The 19,326-nt window shown below is 42.7% G+C and overlaps 1 protein-coding gene and 1 long non-coding RNA gene across 7 annotated transcripts in view; one reads left to right on the top strand and one right to left on the bottom strand.

Moving 5' to 3' along the window:
* The window catches only part of ATP10D (ATPase phospholipid transporting 10D (putative)), a 94,901-nt gene that overhangs the window by 68,029 nt on the left and 7,546 nt on the right, over positions 1-19,326 (top strand). For all 5 annotated transcript variants that reach the window (XM_081812414.1, XM_081812415.1, XM_081812418.1 and 2 more), the window contains 7 exons: positions 856-1,040; positions 6,130-6,430; positions 7,910-7,986; positions 8,916-9,041; positions 11,804-12,004; positions 16,414-16,494; positions 18,120-18,224. In XM_081812414.1, coding sequence (XP_081668540.1) covers positions 856-1,040; positions 6,130-6,430; positions 7,910-7,986; positions 8,916-9,041; positions 11,804-12,004; positions 16,414-16,494; positions 18,120-18,224 — 1,076 coding nt within the window. The remainder of the gene's footprint in view (positions 1-855; positions 1,041-6,129; positions 6,431-7,909; positions 7,987-8,915; positions 9,042-11,803; positions 12,005-16,413; positions 16,495-18,119; positions 18,225-19,326) is intronic.
* Positions 6,826-18,123, bottom strand: LOC145720202 (uncharacterized). Of its 2 annotated transcripts, XR_014143035.1 has the most exons (3): positions 17,869-18,123; positions 15,399-15,477; positions 6,826-14,775 (listed from the first exon to the last, which is right to left on the bottom strand). It is a non-coding gene; the product is annotated as an uncharacterized LOC145720202 (long non-coding RNA). The 2 variants fall into 2 exon arrangements; XR_014143034.1 differs by lacking the exon at positions 17,869-18,123 and having other exon boundaries at positions 15,399-16,417.

Raw genomic sequence — 19,326 nt, 5'->3', positions numbered from 1 at the left:
TGTCTCAGAGTCTGGAGATCTGGACTAACATACCAAAAGAGCAGTCTCTGAGCTCCATTCCTCTGGTTCACAGAAAAAAAATGATCTCACTTAGTGTGAAGCCAGAAGAGTAATGATACCTGATCGGTGTCATTTCTCTGTGACAGTGTCTGTAGTATGGGTCCACATTTCCTCCTCTGAAATTCCGAACTCAAAAATGCTCTGTGGGTTTAGTGCCGGAACTCATTTGGCTACAAAATCAGGCCTGATTTGTTAAGATTTTATGAGTCTTTATTATCCTAATTAGTATGAACATTTGTAAGTTTTGCTACAGAAATATTAATATGCTTCATTAGCAGATATTTCAAAACATAGATGCACTATGTTACCTTTCTAAAATCTGAAAAACTTTTGAATTCCAAAACTTATCTGGCCCCGGTTGGTTTAGAAGACAGACTTACGGACTTGTAATATCTGTTTTCAATGCTCTTTCATAATATAAGCAACATATTGGCAAGGACACTCTTTAAAAGCCTGCCCTTAGCCTTGGGAGCATCACAGAATTATAAAATTATAGAGCAAGGTTAGATAAGTGCCTGAAACTACAAGCTCCCCTCAATTTACAGAGAAGAAAGCTAGCTGAAAGGAGAACAAGTAAGTTTAATAAGCTCAGTGATTCCTAAGGCTTCCTTCCCAAAATACGACATTGTATATGATTTTGGTCTGGGTCTTCACACTTCCTTTGAATGCCTGGAAAATACTGGAGCAATGTGTAGCTCAGGATGGGGTTGCCTAACAGAGTTCAGCTGCAGCCTAGATGAGCTTCTGCTGTCTTTGATTTCTCACAAGCCCTGTTGCACTCTGGCTGTCTTGTAGGTGCTACAGGCATTGAAGACCGTCTGCAGGAGGGAGTCCCTGAGTCCATCGAAGCCCTTCAGAAAGCCGGCATCAAGATCTGGATGCTGACAGGGGACAAGCAGGAGACAGCTATCAATGTAGCTTATGCGTGCAAACTACTGGAGCCGGGTGACAAGCTCTTTATCCTCAATACCCAGAGTAAAGTAGGTATAATGAGATCGAATCCATCTTTTTGCTTTTTCATAGCCAGGGGAGCATTTGTGATTTGATGAAGGTAAGGAGAAAAAAAACCCAATAACCATTAGCTCCTTGATAATTATGTCTTCTATCCAGCAGCCTACCTTGTGCCTTGGAAGGTACCGTAGTTCTTCTAAAGGCTTCACGGTTAAACATTAATTCAAAGGAATTACTGCTAAAGAAAATTGCCTTTTTATTTTTTTATTTGCTTTTTTTCTTCCCCGCCCCCTCCACATTGGATTTCAAGGGATTTAAGATTTAGCCCATAATGACAAAATGTATCAAGTTCTGGGACAGGAATATACCTCTCTTTCAAATTGAGGGGAAGTGATGATTTCTATCAGAATCAGGTGAACACATTAATATTTTTATGGTTAATTACAAAAATAGACTCTCAGGATAATTATGCCCTCTAGTGGCAATTCTTAGATATAGCGCTGTTGAGAATATCAAGTTTGAAGAACTGTTTCATGGGAAGGGAAAATTTTTTTTTTTTCCCTTCAGAAGGAATTTAAGAGGTTTGGATCCAGCTTATTTTTTTATAATTATCCCTGCCCCACCCCCATTAATCTCTAGCACAGGTTCTAATCAGTTAAACAGGCATTTTTTTTTTTTTTAATTTTCCAATATCGTAATATTCTCTGAGATTTGTGCATGTTATTTAATTAGCTTGGAAAACCTTCCTCTCTCTCCTTTCTCAATAGTCAGACTTAATCAATGATATCCATTCGCTGACAGCAACCTGCCTCTCAGAAATCCTCTGGAGCTTCTCATCTGGATCGCATCTTGGGGCTCTGTCACAGGCTGCTGTGTTTGGTTAGCCATGTTTTTAAGGTCAGGCCTTAGCCAATACCTAAGCAGATCGTACATTTTCAGGAAAGAGAATTTTCCTTATTCAACACAGAATGGGTTATCCTTGGCAGTTGGCTGTCGCCCAGAGACCCATAACCACAACCACCAGGCAGCCCCTACAGTACCAGCAGGGCCTGAGCATAAGAAAGTTGTCCATTAGTCATTTTGGTCACTAAAACGGCTGTGCACTAAGGTTGGTAAGCCCCTGGCTCGTGTGCTTGGCCTGCCCGTGACCAGGTATGTGACCGTGGGGAGTTTTCTTCTGGGCCTTTTACTTCACCTGTGATGTAAGAGTAATACCTATTTCATAGGGTCATTGTGGGCATGAAATGAGAAAATATAGATTATAAATTAAACATGCAGTGCCTGGCAGACAGAAGGGGCTCAAGGAACATTAAAAAAGAAAAGTCAATTCTTGATGTTTGATTTTGACATTTTTGTGAGTAGTAAAATCATTAGGATTGTAGAACTTACTTGTAAACCTGTGATTTATAGTTAGAGGCATTTAAAACTTAACAATTCAGGAAGTCTTTATGGAGTATCCACTATGGACTGTTCTAAGTGCAAAAAGTAAATTTTTTTTTTTACTATCAAAAGCTATTCCACCTTGTGTGAATTTTCCAGATAACTAAACAGAACACAGTGAACATAATTTAGTTTTATGGTGACTCAAGTCCAAGCATATAAAATGCCAGGCACATAGTAGAGGCTCAGTCACTGTATTCTTTTCTTTTCTTTTTTTTCCTCCACTCCTTCCTCTCCATCAGGAGATGCTAAGAGTTAACAAAAAGAAAGATCATGGAACCTGCTTTGTCAGTTAGTGAAGAAATTGCTTCTGTGACATTCTAAGTGGGCCACCTGGAAACCAGTAGAATATCTGGTCATTTTTGTAGTGTAGTACTGCAGCTTTATGAATTTCCATCAGCTCCTGTTCCTAAATTTGCAAGTTGGATTACAGTAAATGTAGCCACTTATAAACTTTACATGGTTTCCATTCTCATAATAGTCTTGGGGTTTTTTTCAGGGGAGGGGGTTAATACAAACCTATCTTGGATTAATTTTTTTTTAAGATTTTACTTATTTGAGATAGAGAAAGAGAGAGCATGGGTGGGGGGAAGGGGCAGAGGGAGAGGCAGAAGCAGGCTCCCCGCTGAGCAGGGAGCCCGATATGGGGCTCAATCCCAGGACCCTGAGATCATGACCTGAGCCGAAGGCAGGTGCTTAACCGACAGAGCCACCCAGGCGCCCCCATATCTTGGATTATTTACTGCCTTGTGATACATAAAGCCCTTTCGGGATCCATCATTTAATTTTTTAAGTTTTATTTTTATGATTTCATTTAAAAATTTCTCCTGAGATAGTAACTCTTTATTTTCATGTTAATTAGAATCTATAACAGACTTTCTCATACAAGATCTTACTTGACAGTTATAAAGGGTAGACAGATCAGATAAAATTATCCTCATTTTTATAGCCTGAAACTCCAAAAGGTTGTGATTTTTCTAAGTATCCCCAGCTGATTACGTGTCAAGTGTACATTTTGTATTGTATTATATATTATGTAATCTGTATTTACCTATCTATAGTTATTCTCATTATTCATGGGGTTAAATTCTATAAAGTTGTCCTAAACACTGAATTAGTGAATATGGAACCATTACCCCTGGGGGGAAATATAGAACCATAGGCCTTTGGTCACAACATTTTGTTTTGTCAACCAGTCAATATATAACTTTATTCCACGTGTGTTTCTGTTTAACAACAGCTTACTCTCTGTGTATAGTTGATTCAGTAACATCGAATTCATGGCCAGCAGCACCATAACTCATGCCTGCATGAAGCTTATCTAACACACATACTTTCTCTGCAAGGCACATCACAACCTTCTTGTACATAGGACCACTAGACAGCACTTCGGCACTGGGCATGGAGGCCATTTAAACCGCAAAATCAACAAAAAGCAGAAACATACAGAAAATGTGTCACCAAACAGTGAAAAGGACACTTATTTACGGTATGGGAGCTGACGTATGAAGACAGAGCATCTCCTCATTCAGTGGCAGCTGGAATCCTATCACATGACTCAAATTTTTCTCTCTGTGCATGTCCACAAATGACCACAAAAGCACTACAAATACTGATGATAGCATTCCAGATAAATTTTAGCAAGTAGGTGAATTCACATATATGGAATCTGCAAATAAGGAAATTGAGTATGTGTGTGTATATTTATACATATTTCTATAATGAAAATGTAATTTATAAAACTAAATATATACTCAAAAGGATAAAAACATCTATAATCATTCTAGAATCATAAAACTACAGATAATTTAGGTTTATATTTTGGAGGGCATCCACTCAAGACTATTCTGTGCACTATGAGCATGCAAAGTCTGTATTTATAGTATTGTATTTTTTCACTTAATGTATACCTTCAATATCATCATGTTGATATGCTGATTTTCAATGACTTCAGGGTGTGTTACCTCCTAAATGTATCATTTTAATGTAACCAAACTCTAGAAGGTTTTTAAAAATAATTTTTTGCTGCTACATGTTGAGCCTATGAAGGGCATATTTGATTCGCCTTCACACATTTTTTCCTAGGAGGTTTTTGAGGTGTATAGGATCAGATTTGTTCCTAAGGTACAGGTTGCTGGGTAGCTCCGTTTTAAAAGTTGGACCTCTTGGGTGCCTCGCTGGCTCAGTTGGGTAAGCATCTGCCTTCAGCTCAGGTCAGGATCCCAGGGTCCTGGGATCGAGCCCCATATCAGGCTCCCTGCTCAGTGGGGAGCCTGCTTTTCCCTCTCCCCCTCCCCCTGCTTGTGCTCATTCTCTCTCTCTCTCTCTTGCTATCAGATAAATAAAATCTTTAAAAAAAAAAAAGTTGGAACTCTTTTTTTTTTTAAGATTATTTATTTATTTATTTGACAGAGAGAGAGAGCGAGAGCAGGAACACAAGCAGGGGGACTGGGAGAGGGAGAAGCAGACTCCCTGCCGAGCAGGGAGCCCGATGCAAGGCTTGATCCCAGGACTCTGGGATCATGACCTGAGCCAAAGGCAGACGCTTAACGACTGAGCCACCCAGGTGCCCCTAAAGTTGGAACTCTTGTGTGTAGCTTCTGTAGTTATTAAGTCTTTGTAGTGTCAAGCTACGTATCCATATCTACTTCCCTATCCATTTGATTTTGTTGTGGGTTGAGAAATGCTTAATTAAACAGCATTTGAAATAAGAGTGAATGACCTCTGAGTGAGGGATTCTCTTACGAATAAACTTTCAATTTTGTTTGTTTTTTTCTTTCAGTCTTAATGTCTAAACTTAAATGCAAGACTCCTGGATTTTGTTAGGTTCTGTCCTTGGTGGTCACTTGACACAGTAATTTCTGGATAATTTTATTGTTAGTCTTCTTGAGTAGAATCCGTCCAGTGAGTATTCATTGTCTGATGTGGCTCTCTTTTAGGCATTGTGAAGGCTTCAAAAGTAAATTAAAAATGATCTCTGTAGTATTTCCTGACTATGTGGGGGTGAGGAGAGTGGAGGGAAGCACACAAACCAAACATGACAAGCACCACTGAGAACATCTCAACCAGAATGTAAGCTCCATGAGAGCAGGGATTTTTTTTTTTTTTTGTGCTCGTTGACCAATCCCCAGCACCTAGGATGTTTTCTAGTATAAGGTGGTTTCTCAATAAATATTCAGTGAATGAATGAATGAATGTTGTCCAAAAGAAGATAAAAATACTAACTATTGCTTTAAATTCTGTGCCATGCCTACACGAGGAGCTTTGCACATGTTCTCTCCCTCATTCTTCACAATGACATTACCATGTGTAGACATTTGCATTTTTCACGTGAGAAAGTTGAGGCTCAGAGAGGTGACATAATTTGCCTCGAGTCAAGCATAGTGAGTGTAGAAAAAGACCAAAGGACTCTTGAGAGTCTCTGTGTGAGAAGGGAAATTGTACAAATAAAGAAATTCTACGTTATTTTTTTGTTGTTGTAGAACCGGGAGTGAGATGTGTTCTGTCCTATTCACTGGTCCCCACATATACACGGAAATCTCTGCAGAAGAGCTGGGAGGTCTTCAGAAGTAGCTAATTACTCACTAGCCTTGACACAGCGGTGGCTAAAGATAAATTCAGCTGGATATGGCCGCCAGGGGAGCCCTGAGCCTAACTGTCTTGGCCTCTTGTTTCAAGGATGCCTGTGAGACGCTGATGAGCACCATTTTGAAAGAACTTCAGGAGAAGAATCCCACCTCTCCAGAGCTAGCGTCCCTAAGGGAAGGCTTACAGCACACACAGGACTGCGGGCTTCGGGCTGGCCTCATCATCACTGGGAAGGCCCTGCAGTGCGCCCTACAGGAGGGGCTGCAGAGGCAGTTCCTGGAGCTGACTGCCTGCTGTCAGGCCGTGGTCTGCTGCCGAGCCACTCCCCTGCAGAAGAGCGAAGTGGTGAAGCTGGTTCGCAGCCATCTGCAGGTGATGACGCTGGCCATCGGTGAGTGGGGAGGGGATCCAGCCGCGGGCTGCTCACTCTCCTGCCCCACCGGGGGATTGATTCTTCTGTCTGTCCTTCCTTCCGTATGTCCTACGTCCGTTTACCCTTCTGTCTGTCCTTTTCCACCCCCACATTCCTTCCCCCTTTTCTCCCTTCGTACTCTCTGCCCCCTACTCCCTCCCCCTTTCTCTTCCTCACCTCTTTGACCACCCACTATGAACCACAGGGTAGGGGTGTGACATGGAAACCAATACGGTAGGGCCTTGGGTTGCATGTCAGAACCCCAGATCAACTAAGTTAAGGAGGGTAAATGTACTGAATCATAGAACTGAAAAGTCTAAGAGTGCCACCTTCAGAAAAGTTAAATTCAGGGGCATGAACAAATCATTTATGCATTCATTCAACAGGTATTTATCGAGTGCCTTCCGTTTACCGGACATTTTGCTAGGCAGTGGAGATAAAAGAGTGTATACAGTGGACAAAGTACTTTTTCCTTGAGCTTACATTCAGTAGGAGGCATATAATAAAAAATGAAACAAAACAAAAAAGGCATAAATATATATCAGGCAGCGACAAGTGCTATTAAAAAAAATAAAAGCAGAGCCAGGATATGTAGAACGCTGGGGGGACAGGAGGAGGGCTGCTAACTTCAGTGTTTTTCCGAGACCGTATCACTGAGAAGGCTGCATGTGGGCAGAGACTTGAAGAGAATGATAAGGGAGCCATGGGAAATCTGAGGGGAGGACATTCCTGGTGAGGACAGGGAAAGTGAAGGCCATGGGCCAAGTTTTTTTTTTTTTTTTTAGTGGGGGGAGGGAGAGGGAGAGAGAGAATCTCTCTCTTCCTTGAGTTCCCAAGGAAAATCAGGATACTGAAAACAGGTGAATGGTTGGTGGGCAGTTGGGAACAACAAATGTTCATCACCAACAGGAATGTAATACTTCCCCTTAAGAAGCTTCCAGTATGTTGGGGAGACCAAGAACTATATAGCAACCATAATATCATATGTATGATATAGCACTGGAGTCCAAGGAAGAGGCATCTAATCTAAAGGGAATATGAAGGTTTCCCAGAGGAAGTGACATCTGAGCTGAGGGCAAGAGCAATGGAAATCCAGCCCCGAGAGGTGGGGGTGATGAGGCCAGTGTTACAAGGATACAGAAACCACATGTGCGGTGGCTGGAAGGAGCAGAGATATCTGGAAAATTGAAAGTAAAGTTAGTGGCACAGAAAAGGGGGAGATCAGTCCAGATAGGTGCCTTAGCGTGAAAGATTTTAAGGCATTATTGAGTTTAGAATTCTTCCTGATGGCAGCGGGATGCGACGTGTAATGTCTGTTTCACTAGCTTCCAGGTAACTTGCAGACTTGGGATAAACTTTGAAGGATTTGTTTGCTTGAGTGGTCACTGTTGCTTTGCAGAGTTTGCATCTTTTCTTTACCCTTCATATGCTTCTTGCCTTTTCTTCGGTCTCCTGAAGGTGATGGTGCCAATGATGTTAGCATGATTCAAGTGGCAGACATTGGGATTGGGATCTCAGGTCAAGAAGGCATGCAGGTGAGTGGATTTCGTGCGCCCAAGTACCGTGAACTTCACCTGCCCATCCAAGGGCAACATTCCCACGGTGAAATCTCTGTGTAAAGTGAGGCCGGCCGTGGCTAGATCAGGAGTGGGAGACAGGAATTGTGTCTATTGATTATTTACTGCGTGAGTACTGGGGTGTTTTCCTGGGTAATTCTAACTGCGTGCTCGTTCAGTTTAAAATCTATAGCTCCTCTAGATCCTAATAATATATATATTTAGCCCTGCCGTAACTGTGTAACTTTGGACACCGATGAAAGCTACTAAAGTAGGATTTGAATAAAAGACCTACAGACCTCAAGAGGGAGGGAGGAAGATGGTACTTGAGAATGAGGGAGAGGGGAGGGTCCTATCTGTACGTGTGTGTGTGCACATGTGTGCATATCGGATAGTGTGTTTGGGCACAAAAGTCCGATAAAAGCTTGTCCAAAGACTGCTTTTCATGTATGGAGCAAACGCCGTCAGAGGAAGATCGGACGTGAGGCTTGGGGTTTTCAGAGAATTGTAAATTATGACATTCTCTGCAAACCCTGAGAAATTCATGAAGTCATGACTACGGTCCTTTCAGTATTCTTCTCATTGAGGGGAAGCGGATGCCAATGGCAGTGTGTGGCGTTCTTGCTAAGGGAGCTGCTTTCCAGGAAAGTACATTTGCCAAAATTCCATCCCGAGTGGGATCCAAAGAGAAGTCTTGTTTCGTGGGACCCTATTGGAAAGCTGACTGTGGCTCTGTGTTCATGAGTTTCTCTTTGTTTGGGTTTGCTTTATTTTGCGTGGGTCTGCACGGACGGTTTAAACAACAGATTGGACCGGTCGCAGCCTGCCGATGGTCAGGCTGCCCGGCTGCGTCTGCGTTAACATGTCCCATGGCTCACGGTGGCGTCCTGTCCCCGTTACCTCTGCAGGCGGTGATGGCCAGCGACTTTGCCATTGCTCAGTTTAAGCATCTCGGCAGGCTCCTGCTTGTCCACGGGCACTGGTGTTACGCACGACTCTCCAACATGATTCTCTATTTTTTCTACAAGAACGTGGTACGTAGCTCTGGAGAATTTGTCCCTTCCCCCCCCCCCCCCTTTCTTCTCCTGCTTGCAGAAGGGATGGCGAGGAAGTGCCCTGAGTGAGGCTGCTTGGCTTACTGATGTTTGGGAAGCTGCCAGGAGCACTCCTGCCACCGTCCTGGAAATAATCTGGGGACGCGCTTCGGTTCAGCCACCAACAGCAAATCGCTGGGCTTGTCCCTCTGCCGGCATTTCCTATTCCCTATGCTTTTCCATTCAATTAAGTCCTGTCTGGTTCATTTAAGACCCAGTTTTTGACCTTCCGTGGAAAGGTGGTGGCAAGCAGAATTAGGAAATGTTTAATGCTGTCAGTAGAGAATGAGAAGGTTTGCTTCCATTTTCCAGGAGATAGCAAAAACTATCTGCTGTCCTCAGACTGATGTTCCATGTTGTATATTGAAGACACAGATGCCGCTGAAAACCCAGGATCACGCCTTGGCCTGTAGCTGGCTAACACAAGTGAAGAATTTTCTAGCGAGCCTGTAAAATGGATTTGCGCTTGGTGGCCAGGGAACTTAATTTTGACTGTGTCATTCCTAAAGGGGCAGAATTTGGTGAGAAGCCCTAGCTTCTAATCTTTGGCATGCCGTTTAAATTTCAGTCTCCTCTTTTATAAGATCATGTGGACCTTAGATTGCTTCACTTAAGTTCCTTCTACCTGGAGTGATTATGTAAAAATGTCATGATTTTTTAGACCAAATTTATTTTTAGCCTTCAAAGTCCATAGGTAGCGTGCTAATAGTAAACATCAATTTATATCACTCTCTTGAAATACCACCTTTGGGGAAAAAAAATAACTTCAATAGGTCATTTTACATATATTCCAGATGTGTAATTTAGATGTGTGTGTGTGTGTGTGTGTGTGTGTGTCAGCAGAACCTTTTTTTTTTGTCCTATCACACAATGAACTTTTTTAAAATTCCAGGACTTAGTAGTGGTCACTGACTTTTAGGGAGGAGCCTCTTTCCCAAGTGATTTTTTTTTTTTAATACTTTTGCATTTTTCTTTTAAGATTTTTATTTATTTATTTATTTATTTGAGAGAGAGGCAGCAAGAGAGGGAACACAAGCAGAGGGAGTGGGAGAGGGAGAAGCAGGCTTCCCGCTGAGTAGAGAGCCTGATGTGGGGCTTAATCCCAGGACCCTGGGATCATGACCTGAGCCGAAGGCAGTCGCTTAACCAACTGAGCCACCCAGGCGCCCCTGTACTTTTGTATTTTTCTACCTGCCCCTCTTGTGGTGCAGCCCACCCCCTCCCCTTTCCTTTTAAGCCCAGATTAAACCCAGAGGGTAAGCAACATTAATATTAGGAAGAGAGGTGTCATATGCTCTTGGAGAGTGGGGCAGTGTGTATGAGTAGGCACTCCATCACCAGGGAACAAGGACCCTGAGGTCTTCTGCTGTGTAACCCTCAGTGGCCATTCACACTGATACTCTCCTGACTTACTTCTGCCTCTTACTAACCTAGCAGGACAGTGAATGTTTTGTAAACTATGGAGAAGAACGCCAGTATCAGAAGCCATCAGGTAACTTACCTTTCTGAGACTGTGGTTCTTAGATCTTAGAAAACTTTTGAGATACTGATGAAGACTATGAATTCATTCCCCAAAACACATGTACCCCAAATTGATACATTTCCAGGGGCAGGGCACAGTGTGTGTCCATCGACCCTAGATTTAAGAAACTCTGTCCTAAGGATTGTGGCTCCTATCCTAAAGTATTCTAGTGCATCTAGAATGCCAACAATAACATCTTCATACTTGTAAGGCACTTTACAGGTCATGAGCACCTTCTAAGTGGATCCTGATACTAAGTTCTGGGGTGGTATAATTCTCATTTTCCAGATGAGGAAATCAAAATTCAGAAAGGTTAGGAAAATGGCCTAAAGTGGAAAAAAGCAGCAGGAAGTGTCTTCAGGCCCTGAGTATGACTGCTAAATTCAAGGGCGGTGCAGGTGAACTCTGGATCTCTAATCTCACAAATCTAAGGCCAGGATCCTTTCCTGGGGCCTGCCTTGCTTGAGGGCACAGAGCTTTAGCTCTCATGGGCCTAGTTCATCTGTGACTAAATACTGGAGGAAACACTGTGGGATGCATATTTCCAGCCTCCAGGGCGACCACCTGTGCGGGTTTGCCTGGGACTGTCCCGGTGTTAGCAGGGAGAGTCCTTGTCCTGGGAATCTCCTCCGTCCCGGACTCACTGGGATGGTTGGCTACCCAGCTGGCACCACTAAAAAGTAATTTTGAACCTAGAAAGCAGGAAGATGAATATCTGTTGTGTGCCTGCTACATACCAGGCCCGGGGCTAGGATCTCTCCATGTAGAAGCGGTGTCTCAGTCTGAATACTGGCTCTGTTACTTACTAGCCAGATGACTTTGGGCAAGTTCCTTAGCCTCTCTGTGCCTCAGCTTCCTCATCTGTAAAATGGGGCCACAGTAACTCCCAAGTTGTTAGGAGGGTTGAACAAATTATTTGTAAAGCTCTTAGAACAGGGCCAGAGCTACACAGTGAGGGGCATGCGTGTGTGTGTGCACGTGTGTGTGTCTACGTATGTAGGGTTTTCCTTTAATAAAACACGAATCCCAAAAAGACGGCAAGGCAAGTTGTGGTCTTCCATTTGGTGAGGGGGAGAGAGGCTGGGATCACGCAGCTGACGGTGGCAGCGTGTGGCTTGTGCGCTCATGCACACGTGGCTGTTTGTTTCTAAGATGCAAATGTTCCCTCTTGTGTCCCTAGGCCTATGTGAACCTCCTTTTCTGGTACCAGTTCTTTTGTGGATTTTCAGGAACCTCCATGACTGACTACTGGGTGTTGATCTTGTTCAACCTCCTTTTCACTTCCGCTCCTCCTGTCATTTATGGTGTCTTGGAGAAAGATGTGTCTGCAGAGACCCTCATGCAGCTGCCGGAACTTTACAAGGGTGGTCAGAAATCAGAGGTAGGTGCCGAGGCAGAAATGCTTGGACCGAGACGCATCTGCCGTGCAAGCCAGGGCACGTTCCAGTGAGCCCAGCTCCAATAGTGTGCTCCGTTCAGGACTGCTTCAAACTCTTGGCATTGTGCGGCTGTTTCAGAACATCTCTGCTAACACGGCAGATACGAAGTTACTTGCTTCTGAGGTGAACAGAGGTACAACTGCGGAAGGTCTTAGGTACTTATCTGAAGAAATCTGGCATTTCCACAGCTCATGATGTCTAGGATTTGCTAGACCTCACTGTGCCATCTCTTGTGTGAACTACTAAACCTCCCCTGTCTCATTTATCTCCACAGAACTTTTTGAGGGAGAACCTGGTATTGTACCCATTCTAAGATGAAGAATCTGAATTTCAAAGGGGCTCAGTAATTTTTCCAAAAATCTCACAAAATTTTCCAAAAATCTCAAAAATGGGTTATGTTTAGCAGAGGCAGGATATGAATCCTTCTTAGTCTGGTTCTAAAGCCAAAATAAATTTTTCAGGCTCTATTCTGCAGCCTAGTGGCGTGATCTGAATGGCTTCCTGTCCCTAAAGCCAAGCCCTGGCCTCTACTTAATTGATCTTCATGCTACCTGTCTCCCTCTGATGGATCACTGATACCTGTCCCCCCTTCCTAATGTTCTCTCACTGTCCTCATTTTCTCCTACCTAGAGGATTGTGGTTGCTAATTACTTGGGCTAGCTGTCTCACAACTCTTTTCTTTCTTATTTATCTTCTACAAAATTAATAATAATAAACACTTATGAACGTTTATGTAACGCCTCCAAACGCCAGGCACTATTCGAAGTGCTTGATATACATAAATCTAATCCTCAAAATGACCCTGCACGTCAGTGCTCTCGTTACCCACTGTGTAGACGAGGACAGTCAGTCACAGGAAGGTACTTTCAGTAACGAGCCCATGTCACAGAATTCAAGGGCGGTGCAGGTGAACTCTGGATCTCTAGCCCATGCTGTCCACCGTTACGTGGGGCTGCAGAAAGAACACTGGTGCTGTCTTCAGTCCCTGGGTCTCCTCCCGCCTCCGCTGTGCTGTTCCATGGCCAGAAATCCAAAGTGCGCTCACAAGTGCATGGTCAGGATCACAGGGACTGAGGAAGGCCAGGAACCTATAGATGCCTGTAAGTGGGCAAAGCTGAGGTATCCCCAAATTGTAGTCAGATATTCTAGTCTTGAGAGGAAGACTCTGTTAGTCAGGACCCTTTCAGCTGCAAGTGACAGAAACCAGCTCCAACTGGCTTAGTAAAAAAGATCATGTTCTCGTTGACCAGGCCTGGGACATCTATTGTTCCTGAGGACAGAGCTGAATCACATGGACAGGATTGGGAAGAAGGGTTTCCTAGAGAAGTACTGGGCAGGCAAAAATCAGACCTACCATGAGAAATCTGTGTTGTGCTTCACTCATAGTTCTAAAGACGCTGACCCAGATCAGTTAGAAATAATGGGTTATGTTTAGCCTGAGTTTAAATTCTGGTTCTGTGGTGTGTGACCTTGGTAAATGATTTAACTTGCCTGTTCTTCTGTTTCTTTATGGAGATGATGTGAGGATCAAGTAAGATAAAAGTTCCAGCTATATTAAGCTCTCAGTATTATTATTTTTACCCCCTCCCCAGAATTAACCAGAAATTTGAGGAAATCCCAAATTTAAAGTGTATTTATTTTCATCAGTCTAACTTTATTCTGACTTGAACTTCCTTTCCAGGCTGGGGAGTAACTTAATGTCTGCAGGCTACCTGCTGCAGCCAACACAGGGAAGTCATACGTTCAACTTTCAGGGAAGAAGAAATTCTCGTAATCCTTTAATATCATCTAGTCCATTTAGATCAAGGAACTAAATGGGGTTTTCCTAGAGGAATCCAGTCTGACTTAAAGTTCAAGGCCAGGTTGCAGGGATGGGTGATTGATATTAATGAAGGTTGTCTTATAACCCCTGGCCTAAATTCAATTCCAAGTCCACTGGAGAAAGAGAAGTGAGGGGGCTCTTCAGAGTTTTTAGAGTTGGGGTTTTAAAAACCCATTTGTGCAGACTGATTGGTTCTTACCCTTGGAAGAGTTGAGGTCACTGTTTCCTGTTGTTGAACCCTGTTATCCATCCTTTGCACATGTTATTCTGTTGAGCCGGCCAATTTCATAATACATGGTAATAGCAGGCGGATTCCCAGCATGTGGCTATTGGGAGAAGGTCATGGATTTCATTGAGTTTACCTTCCAGAAGAGTTGTCCTTTCTTTGACCTTGGCCTTCAAACGAATTCTGTTTTATGCTTGGGCCATTTCCTGTCTTCGGCGTCATGAAATATACTCTCTAGGGTTACGGAATGTCTCCCCAGAGGAGATGATCTGAAAGGCTGCAACAGAGGCCTCCCTCCCGAGAAGCAATCATCTGTTACCCGTCTCTCCTCACCCACACAGCCACCTTTCCTGGCTTTGACGTCGTGTCCACATTTTCCCTTTCAGATTCCAGGAGATCCCGTGAGTTCATCTCGCCAGCCTCTCATTTATCTTTTCCTGTCCTTTGCTTCCAGAGTCCCCCGACTCACAGGACTGTGGAGTAATTATGCTTTTACCTTTTTTGCTCTAGGGTTTTTTGAGCAGCTTCCATTCTTCCAGTAGCTTGAAGTTACATTTTAGCTTATCCCCAAATTGTTCGCTCTTGTCTAGTAGCATTTTGGTTGCCCCTTTGATTCTACCACATTCTCTTCTGTCATTTGTGCTTCTGCTTAGATTTTTATGAACCTTTGGATGAAGAAAGATAGGTAGAACATCCCATCATTTTTAAGGAGGAAACAGTAAAAAAAGATACAGGGAAAAGGAACAGTAACAGTAACAATATTAGAAACAACAAATCCTCATTGCTTTGATTTTCCAGAGGATGAAGAGGTTTTTTTTTTTTAAAGAATAGATTTTAAAATTCTAAGTACAGTGTATTGAAGAATAGAAGAACGGATGTGGAGAATTTGTGTATTTACAAAACTTTGTTATTTAGAAGACAATTGCTTATTTCCAAAGAAATGTCATCCTTTTCACATTTGGAAGGAAATAAGACTGAGAACATGTTAAGAAAAGAGAAGACTAGCTCAAGGATATAATATATGTGTTGCCATTTTTGTCCATGGCATACATCACTAATAAACCAAAACACTCGGTTGTTCCTCCGGGGTCTGGACGCAGCCTCAGAATCCTTCTGCACACACATCAACATTCAACCAGAGATGGCTCTTGTTTGAAAACCTGTTTTCCATCACTTGATTAGTGTCTCTACTTGAACTTTCTCTTTTTTTCTGTACGCTTTTGGTTAGAAGCAGTTCAGCATGTGAAAAGTTATGTAGGAATAGTTTATTAATCCAACAAATACTTACTGAGTACTTGTTATGTACCAGGTACTGTTTTAATCACTTGCATAAAAAAATCAGAGCCCCACTGTATGAAGTTTGCATTCTGTTGAGAGAACCAGAAAATCATTAGGTAAACAAATTAAACTATTTCCGATGGTGATGAGAGATTTCTAAGGATGCCATGGTAGTAAGTGATGGGGTGGGCATAACTTTTAGACTGGTCTGGGAGTGCCTCAGTGAGGAGATGATATTGAGCTAGGATGTGAATAATGAAGAGCGGGTCATGTGGGAGGTTACGTGGGAGGTCCAGAGAATCCTGGCAGAGAGAAGAGCACAGGAGAAGCCCCAGGGAAAGAATGGGTCTGGCAAGTTTGAAGAATAGAAGGTGCCTGTGGTAGGATCATAGTCGATGAGGATAAGAATGGGAGGGTGGGACCCTGGAGAGCAGGGTCTCCAGTGGGCAGACCCTCCAGGACATTACAGGCCGTGGGAAGGAACTTAAGTTGTATTGGAAATGCAGCGGAGCGGCATTGGAGGGGGTCAGTTTGATTAATTAGGGAGGTGGCATGACCTGATTTATAGCTTTTAAGAACCTTCTGACCGCTGTGGAAGATTGGATTAGGGATAGGAGAAGAAGCAAAGAAGCCAGTTAGGTGGTTATTCAGTCATTCATAAAGAGAGTTGATGGTGAAGGAGAATGGAAACAGAAGTAGATGGATTTGGAGAAGTTTTTGAAATGGCACTTTCTGATCAATAGGAAATGGAAAATCAGTACTACTATCCCTATTTCAAGTAGATTCCAGGTTGATCCAATGATAGAAGCGACATGAGTTGAAGAGAGTTCCTCCATGGACTTTTTCACCTATTATTCAACTTCACACCATATTCTTCTACCACTATTTACAAATCCCACCTATTTTGTGAGAGAATAAAGGAATATAATCTTCTCGGAGAAGCAAAAACAATTATTGGCTTGTGTTGTTCCTTGACATTGCTTTGACTCTTATTAATCCCTCCACAATATCTATTTCATTTTCAGGCATACCTACCCCTTACCTTCTGGATCACCTTGTTGGATGCCTTTTATCAAAGCCTGGTCTGCTTCTTTGTGCCTTACTATGTGAGTCCTTATTCACTCAAAGTGTGTGTTATTAATGAATCAGTGATGCTTCTTTGTTGCTCTTTTCAGCATATGGAATGGATATATTAGGGTATCTTGCTCATATAATCAAGTTGATCATTAGCTGACTAAATTATAAAGTCCTACCCCAAATATGTTAGACAATGGATTAAATTTGGAGAGAAGTACATAGCTGACTCCTCATGAATCTCCTTTTTAGCCCTATGCTGCTTGATAGATTTTGTAAATGACCTGGATAAAATTGAGAGTCCAGGCATATAATGAGATGAGTCAAAATCAGAGAGGCAAAGTCAGAATATGGAATCAATTATTAGTGAGTGCTGGGCTAAATCTACTAGGATGATATTCATAGTATTAAATTTAAGTTCTTATAAATAGTCTCTCCAAAATAAAAAACCTGTTTTATAGGTGAAGAATAGAAGAAATGTGACTAAACAAAACATGTATAAAAATGAATTTTAAAATTCAGGCCAATCCCAAGCACAAAGCAGCATGATATAACTGCCCACCCATATATACCCCTACCCAGAAGAAAACACTGGTTTGATCATGGATTGGTGTTAACAAAAGCACAGTATTAAGAATGAAAAAAAAATTGATAAACTCTAAGTTAACAACCTCAGTTCTTTAGTTCTTTATTTAAACAAAATGACTTGAATTTGCCAGCTAGAGTATTCTGGGTATACTGCATTTCAAGAGGGATACAGATAAGGCAATCTGAAGGTAAGCAGAAGAGAGCAAGTAGAATTGTGAAAGGTCAGAAAATTGTGTCCTTGGAAGAAAACTTTAAGGGTTTGAGGACGTATACATAGGAGAGGAGGGGATATTTACTTAGCAGAGATCATACACTCAGGATAGCCTTTTTTTTTTGAGAGAGAGAATGAGCACATGCACAAGCACAGGGAGAGGGAGAGAGAATCCCAAGCAGACTGCGCTGAGTGCAGAGCCCAGTGCAGGACTCGATCCTAGGACCCCGAGATCACGACTTGAGCCAAAAGAAGTGAGTCAGATGCTCAACCAACTGAGCATCCCGGCGCTGCTCGGGTAGCCTGAATAGCTACCTCAAAGTTTTGCAGCTCTATTAAATGGGACATATTTGATATTTTTCTATACCTCAAAGAGCCAGAAGTGTAAGTAAAAGGTTCCAGGAAGGGGCTCCTGGGTGGCTCAGTTAAGCGACTGCCTTTGGCTCAGGTCATGATCCCAGGGTCGTGGGATTGAGCCCTGCATCGGGCTCCCTGCTCAGCGGGAAGACTGCTTCTCCCTCTCCCACTCCCCCTGCTTGTGTTCCCTCTCTCACTGTCTCTCTGTGTTAAATAAATAAGTAAGTAAGTAAGTAAAGTAAGTACGTACGTAAGTAAGGTTCCAGGAAGATGAATTATGGCTCAGGATAAAGAGGCATTCCAACTGAAAAGTTCAAAGATTAGATGGCCCAAGAGTCAGTCTCTCTTTCGGAAATGTTCAAGTTTATCCTAATGACCCTTTGTGAGCAACACTGAAGAAGGGACTCCATCCTCAGTTGAGCTATAAAATAAAGGGATGGTACTCAAACCACCAAGTGTGACAACTCTCCAAGATCACCACCTGTTGTCCTCTCTTTGTAGACCTACCAGGACTCAGACATTGACATCTTTGCATTTGGAAACCCCCTGAACACAGCTGCTCTGTTCATCATTATCCTCCACCTGGTGATTGAAAGCAAGAGTTTGGTGAGTGGTTTTCCTGCCTTGGAAGTAGCCTGAAACTGCTTGGGGTAAATGTCTTCTATTAGCAGTGATTGTGCTAAAACTTTAATGCCTAGAAAACACATGGTAACGAGAAGAGTAATGATGCCAAATAAGAAGGGTGATTTCATGGATCCTCTTGTTGATTGTTGAGTGCCATTGTGTTGAGGTTGATGTATAGCCAGGGAAAGTGGAAAATACCTACCTGGTCCCCTTGGTGGTATCCATGGCGAGTCAAGCTGAAGAAACAATTACATTTCAATGACCAACATTCTTCAAGATCATGCTCATGCCTTTCAGCTCAACTAAAGAGAGGTGTCGTGCCATGATCCTGGTATACTGACTTTAGTAAGTGATGATTTTATCACAGTAAAATGTCTCATGTTACAAAAATTATATTTTCTTCCCTCCAGAATTTTTACCATTCATTTAAATCTAGGTTTTTTTTTAATCTTAGTTGCTGACTTAATGATAGTTAATTCTCGTCATCAAAATGATTGTATGGTAGCTCTCTGCCGCAAAGCTAATGTGTAGGATTCAGATAGTGAGAGCTTTGTTGTAAACCTTCCTTTGTCGATGAAGAACATTCCACCCATCTCTGGAGAATAAACCACTTCCGTGATTATTTATGCCCGTCACTCGTTTCCGATGGCATTGTCTTTGCTATAGCCTAAGCCACTTCCAGGACTAATGCTACGTCTCCTTAGACCTCCCACCCGCCTCTCCTCTTGACTCCTCCAGCCATCCTCTACAAAACAATCAGAATCATCCTTTTGAAACACAAATCATGTCTTGTTGCTGTCCTTTGGGTAAAACACTTCAGTCATTTCCCGCTGCACTTGGAGTAAAATTGAAAAGCCCTGAGATGGCCTAAAGGACGTCATGCAGTGATTCCTCTACTTTTCTCTCTGATCACATTTCCACTTACTCAGGGGCTGGAGCCACATTGTCCTTCCTTTAGTATTTCAGATACTGTGAGCTCATTACCACATCAGGTCCTTAGCATTTGCCATCTCTTCTGAGGGGAGTATTCTTACTCTTCCCTTGGTTCCTTGCACTTTACCTAGCTTGCATATTATTTTCAGTC

Source organism: Leptonychotes weddellii, chromosome 2 (assembly GCF_054177405.1).
Source record: "Leptonychotes weddellii isolate Sample4059 chromosome 2, ASM5417740v2, whole genome shotgun sequence".
Classification (NCBI taxonomy): Eukaryota; Metazoa; Chordata; class Mammalia; order Carnivora; family Phocidae; genus Leptonychotes; species Leptonychotes weddellii.
Note: the sequence above shows the minus strand (reverse complement) of the source record. Positions and strands in the feature narration are given on the sequence as shown.